This window comes from Chenopodium quinoa, unplaced genomic scaffold, assembly GCF_001683475.1.
Source record: "Chenopodium quinoa cultivar QQ74 unplaced genomic scaffold, ASM168347v1, whole genome shotgun sequence".
Classification (NCBI taxonomy): Eukaryota; Viridiplantae; Streptophyta; class Magnoliopsida; order Caryophyllales; family Amaranthaceae; genus Chenopodium; species Chenopodium quinoa.
In genome coordinates, this window is record NW_018742733.1 from 3,400,968 (window position 1) to 3,410,335 (window position 9,368).

The 9,368-nt window shown below is 35.6% G+C and overlaps 1 protein-coding gene across 2 annotated transcripts; it reads right to left on the reverse strand.

Moving 5' to 3' along the window:
* Window positions 1–335: 335 nt before the first annotated feature.
* LOC110723888 (condensin complex subunit 2-like) lies at window positions 336–8,913 on the reverse strand. 2 transcript variants are annotated; one of them, XM_021903294.1, is made up of 14 exons: window positions 8,367–8,913; window positions 7,456–7,557; window positions 6,885–7,002; window positions 6,466–6,536; window positions 6,308–6,368; window positions 6,018–6,218; window positions 5,602–5,945; window positions 5,282–5,426; window positions 4,931–5,187; window positions 3,584–3,617; window positions 2,420–2,559; window positions 1,973–2,083; window positions 1,360–1,564; window positions 336–889 (listed from the first exon to the last, which is right to left on the reverse strand). In XM_021903294.1, the coding sequence occupies exons 1-13, from the start codon at window positions 8,640–8,642 to the stop codon at window positions 1,367–1,369; spliced, it is 2,058 nt and encodes a 685-aa protein (XP_021758986.1). In that variant the 5' UTR covers window positions 8,643–8,913; the 3' UTR covers window positions 336–889; window positions 1,360–1,366. The 2 variants fall into 2 exon arrangements, with proteins under 2 accessions (XP_021758986.1, XP_021758985.1); XM_021903293.1 differs by having other exon boundaries at window positions 4,931–5,193.
* Window positions 8,914–9,368: the final 455 nt, after the last annotated feature.

Consider the following 9,368-nt stretch of genomic DNA (forward strand, 5'->3'; position numbering starts at 1 on the left):
ATATAAAATATTTCATTACAAAAATAACCACTTAGGCATATATATTACCAAAATGATTTTTATTTCAATATAGTGACCTTTTTTTTAATTATAGTGACCCTTTTTTTTATTAATAAAACAATCATACATTCATACTTTCTCTAATGTTAGTGGTCCACAATAAATTAGTGTGAACCAGGTTCATTTAAGAATTTGTAGAGAAATGAATTAAATATTGTAAAAGCTTTCCAAAAAAAAGAAATGGAGCAAGTATTTAAAAACGGCCAGAAAAGGAAAGTGGAGCAAGTATTTAAAAACGGAGGAAGTATTTAATACGTTTATGGTGTTGATAACGCATTAATCAAGTATAGTACACAATGTAAAGCAGAGGTAGCGTATGTTGAATATAAGACTAGAGTACATTTTGCAGAAGCAGAACAGAATTTTATCATTACACCCATTATTCCCTTTTCCAAACGCACACATTGCTGTAATATGAACATACAAAGAAAATCGCTGATGTTTCAGCTATCTACAGTCTACAGATACATAATACACCACCATTTGCAGGCTTTGAGCTAGGTCACAACACCAACAGTCAAAAGAATTACAATGTCACTATACCTCATTAGATTCACACCACAGGTTTACTACATCTGGCCGTGGCTGCTGAGATCAAATCTTGCACTTGTTTCAAGCAGAAACTGATATACCAAAGACACCACAACCGGAATTCATCTGCTGCTATAATTATAATGTCTGCCAGTGACTATAGCGATGCCTGTTTGTGGCACGGCTATACACAGTACAAATAAAATTATCACACTGGTTAATAAGTACAAGGTCTGAAATGTTAAAACACCAACGTCTTCATAATGTATGCTTTGATTTCAGCAACATCAGCTACAACCTGCATTATTGAGATTAAGACATAAACGTATTAACAATATTGATATTTGCATATAGATTAAGCATCTATGTTTGCATAAAAAACCACAGTATTTTGACTGATCGAAAGGTTATGCTTTTTCTATGCTCAGACAATTTCTTTGTCTGCCCTCTTTACTTTGGCTGGCCGGTAGACAAGTGCTTGGCTGGTCAGGCCAGCTGTGAAGTACAAAAATGCATAATTGCGTATCCTAGGATGACAAAACCATGAAAATTACATGTTTCAAACAAGCTTTGATGTTGAGTTTCAGAAATTGATGAGATGGGACAAGGATATACTGCTTGTTTGAGCAAAGCAAGATAACCTACACTTACAAATTAACAAAATCCAACTTCACCCACAACAAATGTCAAAATTAGGCAAACATGTAGACAATATTAGCTAGGTGCCTAGGTGACAAAAACTATATAATGCGAGGCTTAAACTTTTACCTGTGTCCTAGGAAGAGACAGGAAGATGTATACTTAGGTCATCCATATTTGTGCAGCCTTCGATCCTCAACCCGTGCTCATTGGCCAGATGCAGAAGGCAGATAAAACATAGATGAGGGGATATGTCACGGGCTGCTGCTGCACCACAATCATCAGGGAAGGTGGCCAATACTTGGTTGAATGATATGGCCTCTTCATGATCATTCTGGCAATGTAGCACAGAAGAGACATCAAAATTTTAAAATCAAAGCAAATTCAAAACAGACCAATATACCTATCTTCCATCAAATTAAGAGCTGCAAGGCAAAATATGTTTGAACATTCCTCCAGAGTCCCCCCCACCCCCACAGTTCTCTCCTGGGACCTAAGTCACCTAAGCTTGCCAATTCATACACAGGATCTCTTCTAATTCAGAGTTTCAGACACATGACCACATTTCATTCTTATTCATCTCTATTTTTCCTTTAATATATTGAAAAAAAGGGGAAGGAGGTGGAAGGCAACAATAATTGTGTAATGTGGATATGTAATTTGTGTAAAGCTATACTACAACAAAAGCACGTGGTAGTAAAGGCCAATAATCCTTAGGATGAAGCTAAATAAGTGTACTCACCGTTTCAGGTGCTTGAACAAACCCACCTATGTGATCCCAAAGTGTCTCCTTCAGCAAATGTACATCAACTTGCTTTGCTGTTTTATCATACTGAACTTCGATTTTGTTAACCTAAATTTGGACATACCTGATTAGAGCATGCTTGTTGAATCAAATAGAAAGAAACTATTAGGTAATCATTCATGAGGCCATGAAATAAACCAATAGAGATGTCAACCCAAAGGAATTAGTATGAAATAGGTGACATAATAAGGAAAAAACAATTTCAACCCTAACTACTACTGTAGATAGTAGCAAAAACAATCAGACAAAAACAAGATGAACCACTTAGCGCAAGTACCAAGATAACATGGATATTTCTGGGACGCCGTCAGATTTTTTCCTCCATAAGATACACCTTAAAAGTGATAAGCCAAAAACAATGGCAGAAATTAAGCTCAGACAAACCTGGCGAGGTTGGGAGATCAGTATATCTTGTTCCTCTATGTCACTATGAGCATCATTATCTGGGCCACTATAAGCACTTTCATTGTCCCATGCAGCAAACGCTCCACTAAAACCACCTCCTTCTTCCCAGGACTCATTATCTTGAAAATTTATTAAAAGGAAAGACAAAAAAAAAAAAAAAACATGTTCAATAACGTTACGAAGTGTCAATACCTATAAATTATTTAGTTAAAACATCGTCACATGTCAACCTCACTGCTCATGCACTTTACAAAATGCCTTGATTCATGAAAACACAGAGGATTAAAAGTTAATTCAAAATGCCTTGATTCATGAAAAACACAGGACTAAGGGTCTGTTCTCATTGATTGAATTCAGCTGAACTGAACTGAACTAAACTGAACTGAAATGAATATTTTATAAGAGAAGGAAATTAGGAGCTGAACTGAACTGAACTGAGCTGAACTGAACTTAATTGAACTGAGCTAAACTGAACTGAACTGAACTGAATTTCAACGTAAGAGAACAAGCCCTAATAGTTAATTCAAGAATCACATTCTCATTAAAAGTGTGTAAGACTAGGACCCCTTAGAGATTCCAGAATTATATAGCTATATCTGTACAAATTTACCCATAAATTACACTGGAAATTTTCAACATTGTGAAGTGGGAAGTTGGATGGCAAAATTAAGTAGGTCCAGGGTAAGAAAGCACCCAAATCACTTATCTCTATCCATTCCTAAACTGTGAGAAAGATTGTCGTTCATCTTAGCAAGGTTTGGTTCACTATATCCAGAATGAGGAAAAAAAAAATACTGAGAGTTGTGTAGAGCTGGTGAAAACTGACTTAACAAGAGAGGAATAAACACAATAGAAACAGATGTGTTCAATGTTCTAAAATTCCATCTCTTTATTACATAATTATTCAAACGGAAAGAGTAAGAATCAGAAAAATGAGGTAAAACTTGTACTTAATTATGGCAACAGATTACTAATAATATGGAAGAAACAACCAAAAAGAGAAAATAGCAATTGTATGAATCAGCATAAAGATAACAGGAGGGATTCAAGGACATATGGACGATATGGTGCACTGAAGTGACAAAGGCGGAGAGGGAAATAGATGAGAAAAGGATAAGCTGAATATAATTTAATAGGTTATACCTGTCACTCTTCTTCGTCTTCTCTTCCCAAGGCACTGCAATACAAAAGAAATCAAAAGAGAAGAATCAACCTTAGAGGAGTTTCCACAAGCAGTAATTGGTTTCAGGTGTATATAATAGCCTATCAACATATATTAGGCTACTCAATTACAGCACCCATACACCGAAACATAGCCTACAGTTCTACACTTCAATGCTTCCAAAAGATTACAATTTACAACACAACCCCTACAGTCATAACTCAAAAGACAGAAGAGGAGACAGGACACAAAGAATTTCTCAAGGGAAATGCTTTAATTTGCTGAAAGTACATTTTAGTGCAGAAGTATGTCCCCTTCCTCCATTCAATAATGAAGCTAAAAGATTAGGCAATTAGCTGATTCCCTCTGTTAAGTCCATTATACAACAAACAAAATTTTAATAGGAAAAAAAGTATCCATAAATAGGGTCCCCAGGAATATTTGCAAATTCAACTCAAATGTATTCTAATTCAATACTGAACTGCATCAATATAATGCAAAAAGTTATTTTAAGCAGATGAACAGCAACCCAAGCTATCAGTTTAATTACCTGAGATAACAAGCTACTCATCCATTATATTTCCTAATCTGATGTACTAACACAAAATCACAAATAAAACACTTATTGAGCTGCTGTCAGGGCATATAACAGCAAAACTAATGCTCAAATATTACAACCACCTAAGAAACTGATTGGCTGAGAACCCAAATCCACCTTCTATTACGATTACAACTGATTGACAGCACTTCTAATGCTTAAATATTACAACCACTTTTCTTCAAATTCAATTCATTACATCAAACAAAAACAAATCAACAAAAATATAGAACAGCGTAACTGAGAGTCTGAGATTGCAAAACTTTTTACCTACTAAATCAAGCATAAGATGTCTATAGACTCCAAACTTGGCCTAATAACCCATATATTTTTATCATATTAAGTGAAAGCTTCCATAAGGTTTTTCTTTAATGGGAAAAAAAGCCAAAAAAAAAAAAGGAATAACAGCAACACTTTATCTAATAACAGGTAGTCAGGTACATATGTCACCAGAGCTCTTTCCATGACATCAGTTCAATTTTATGTCGCGTATTATAGTAGCTCCTGCATAGTTTATGAGTCTGTTCAATTATGTTGGATTCATTTGTATGTTTTTTTGAGGTCTTTTGTTTGGGGATAAGTTTGCAATTCTATCTTCATTGGTGTATATGCCTTTGTTCCCCTTCATACTACCTAACAGGATAGCTGAATTGAATGTATCCTTCTTAAACCCCACACCACCACCACCACCACAACAACAAAAAAGTAAAGAAAAAAATACATATATTACCATCACATTTGGAAGAAGAAACAATTTCACAAGATTCTCAGGATGGTAATGACAATCCTCTGGAAGTTTGTTGGAGCAAGGCACTTTTTTGGCAGGAAGCAGTAAAGATTTGGGATTTTTGGGAGGTGCAAAAATATCGGGCAAGTCTTCATCCAAAGTTTTTGTCAAATTGATATCTGCTTCTGAAGCTTTTTTTGTTTTCTGCCTCTTGGCTGCAGCAACCAATTCACTGTCTTGAGCAGTAACACTCTCCGTACCTGCAGCTAGAATCAAAGCCAAGTCAACTTCTGCAAAAACCACAGATTAATTAGGAAAGGTGGAAAAAAGTGAGCAGGGAGTTTCTCAACTGACTTTTAGACTTTCGGTACTTCCAATGGTCAGGTCCAGCCCATGCATTTTGAGTTGATGTAATTCCAGAAACCCCCAAAAGAAGGGAAGCAACATTGTCAAATCTGTCATAATCATCAAATTCGGTAGACATAGAAGCTTCTTGTTCCTACATTTCCAGATATTTCACTTTACAGCATTAATAAATTTAATGTATATTAGTCGACTTTTGTAAAATCAGAAATATCCAATACATTCTATGTTAAAGAAAAGGAACAAAATAAGCAATTACATCAAAACTCAAAAATCTGATATCAAGTTATCAACTAAGCGTGACAAAATACCTCATACTGATTATTCAAGTGCTGATCACTGATGTCAAAACATTCATCAGCATTGTATGCATCATCATTATTATCAAATGGGCATGCCTCAGCATGATCATATGAACCGTCATCTAGCTCACAGCCTTTATCATCATCTACTTCAGTAACGCTCGTAAACTCTGAACCCCCATTCAACTCAACTGTGACATCATCAGTTGCATCAACATCACATACAGAGTCCTGACTACTCTGGTATTGCCTTTGTTGCAAACTATTATCATCAAGCTGCTCCGCTATCGCATTAAAAGTAGGGCATATATCTTTCTTTGTGTTCATGTTTGTCACCATCTGGTCAATGCAATCTGCCAAAGAACAAGAGTAAAACATTAGGCCAACAGATGCAAACATAAACTGAATAACTTTCACCTGCTTACCGCCAACAAAAGAGATGTCAATAAGATTGGAAGAATTAGTATCATTAGTAGAAGAAATGCACTTTGCTGGGACTTCTTGTGAGTCAAAAAGTACTCGGCACCCTCCATAAATTCCAAGGTTGTTTAGAAGAAGACCCTTTGCCCCACCCTCATCAAATTGCGCAGTTGTCTGGTGATACAGAGGGTCCACAGCAAAAGAAACTAGAAAACAATAAAAAAAAGTGAATATCATAAAGCAAAGTGAGAGGAACACAAGCTTGAATAGACAAATGGGCATCTATGTCCATTACCATCAAGCTTCTTGACATTCAAAGCCTCAAAAGATGATTCCAGTGTTGACAGAGGTGATAACTGCAAGTGCATCCATTAGCATAAGAAAAAATAATAAACCCAACACCATTATGATGAAAAGGTAAGATAAACGTATTAGGAAAAAAAAAAAATCAACCTTCTTCTCTGACTCCTTTTTGGGCTGATCAACATCTTGCTCATTGCTTTCACTGTCTCCTGCTAAAGTTTCTGCCCAGCCACCAATATATCATATAACATCAGACCAAACAGCAAGAGAAAAATCAAATGTACAAGGAATGTTCAAGATGCTACCTTACAAAAGCAAACTGAAACACTTAAGGTCTTTAGCAAACAAGTGAACTAGAATTAAGGTGCCAGCAATTACCTCAGCACAATAAATCTTATCCTTATATAAGGAATCACATATGAGCAAACAATTCTACCACTAATACAGGCATACAAGGAAAATACTCAATTCTAATTTGACCACTTAAAAACCTTTGCTTCTCTTGCATAATAATTAATAAAAACAAACTTAGCAATGATGGCGCATTAAGTTTCACACATATGCCAAACCTTGTTGATCTTCAAGACCAGCTCTACTGATTCCACCAAGGACTTTATATGCTTCGGAATGTACAGAATCTACCCTCAGTGCGTATATCTTCACCCCAGCTTCCAGTGTGCAACTTGCCTGCGCAACAATGATAGAGATTTAGAGGTTGTGAAAGACACTTAAGGAAGACAAGTTTATACAATGTTTGGTAAACTCAATTGTTATCCCCAGAACTACTTAAATTAAGGAGAACTAGATAAATCATAATTGCTGATAAAGCTGATTCTCTGTGACTCAATGAATCCTTTGTTCTTATTACAGATAAGTAGAACCGCAAAGAAACCCATGTAGATAAAACGTCGGAAAAAAAGTACAAGTATACATACAATCATCAATAAACACAATCAAACATCCATCATCCATGATAATTCCAGAAGGATCAAAACAAAGCAATGGTATCTAAATGCTTGACATACATTCCAATGTCAAACACACATATTTCTCACTTGATTATCACAGAACATTATCTCATGCATAGCAAATGGCACTGTATACGAATTTGCAGAAATGCGTTGTAAGGTAGTGTCTTACTTTTTGAAAGTTGGTCTCAGCATCATCCTCATCTTCAACTTTGATAATCTCACTGAGATGATCGATAAGCTTCAGTTCCCAGGTATTCTTCTGATTGATTTTCTGTATTCCCAAAATAAAAATAACAATTCAATAAATAACATAGACCAACTTTGGGTAGTACAACGGAACGATCCACCAATTATCTCTCCAAAGAACCAAAATAGAACTCTAATTCAAACAAAATCATCAACTATCCTCACCCCCTTGACATACATAAAAGAGGGGGGGGGGGGCAAATAGATATCAAAAACAACTCCAAGAGCAAATTATGGTTTTCTAGGGCTCCTAAGTTCTAACTATCACCTTGCTCAATCAGAATATAAGATTTTCCAACATGATGTAAAATGGCACAAAAAAAATTGCAACAATGAAACAAAAGGTTTTTTCTTTTCAGTTTATACAATGTCCCCAAAAACCATATATTCAAAATTAAAACAAAAAAATCTAAATTTAGTTCTTCTGTGTTCTGACTACCAATAAACTCACTGACATAAACTTAATTCCTTAACTTCCAACAATTCCCCTAAAAAATAAATTAATTACAGAAATCCAGCATCTTTACTAAAATTCAAGAATTTAATCTACAAAAATCGAGCAAAGTAACAACATACGAAATAGAACTCAGAAGTCAAGAAAGGGTATCGAATACAGTACATTAAGCTACACCAATTCAAGCAAAAAAAAAAATACAAATAAGGGCATTTGAATTTCACAAATTACAGTTCAATAGAATAAAAAAAATACACTACACCAATCCAAGCAGAAAGCAGAAACCCAGAAATCACCCAAAGAAACACTGGAATTTCAGATCAAGAGCAGAAAAAACTTCGAATATGGGCGGAAAAAAAAAAAAGGAAAAGAGAGCAGACATTTTCACTGGCGAGCTTGATGCAATTACGAAACAACTCCATAATTTGATCACCATCAAGGCAAGAATTCGAGGGAGGAGAAGAAGGAGGAGAGAGAAGAGCATCTTCGGCGACTTTACGGCGAACAGCGGCGGCGCGTGCGGCACGTGCTTGAGCGCGTTCAAGTTTGTCGTCGTTGGATCCTAAGAAGAAGGGGCTTTTCGGAGATTGTAAGCGAGTAGAAATTGAAGCTCTTCGTTTTTGTAATGGTGGATTTGGAGTTAGGGTTTCCGCCATTGTTGAAGCTTTGAATTTGCCTTTTGGTTTTGTATTCTTGAAGAGGAGAGAGAAAAAGGGGGGAAGATGGGGTTTTTGAATTCTGGGGAAATTGAATAGTTTTTTAGTGTTGTTTGAATGTGAAGATGATGATGGAGTTGGGTCGGTAATACGGCGTCGTTTTGTCCATGTTAATTTTATAGGGGCAAAATTGTCATTTCAGCTAATAAGTTAGGGTTAATATTGTAATTTTACTTAAGAAATCAATGAATTCAAGCTAATAAGTTAGGGTTAATACGAAGTATTGTAATTTTATTTAAGAAGAATTTCACAATAGAGAAATGGAAGGGCGTTAGTGAAGAAATCGAACATGGCTTAGAGCTTCAATGGAGGAGGATTGCACAGTACACACCCTATGATTTGGGGGTTAACAATATTCTTCGTTCCTCTGTTTTCTCTTAGGTTTTCATTTACAAAAATATATTGGTAAGAGTGATGGTTTACACTTTACAAGTGCTTCAATGAAAGAGGAAAACGCAACTACACAAGTAAATTCAATAGAAGAGGAGGAAATCACAATTATTAAGAAGAAAACGATGAATAAGGAGACAAAGAAGATGGAGGAGGAAAAATATAAAATAGGAAAATTTGGATTTTGGTACCTCAAAATGGGGGTAATTGAATTTTGGTACCTATTAAATTTTTTTTTTAAATTAGTACCTCAAAAATGACATAACTGTAGCTTTC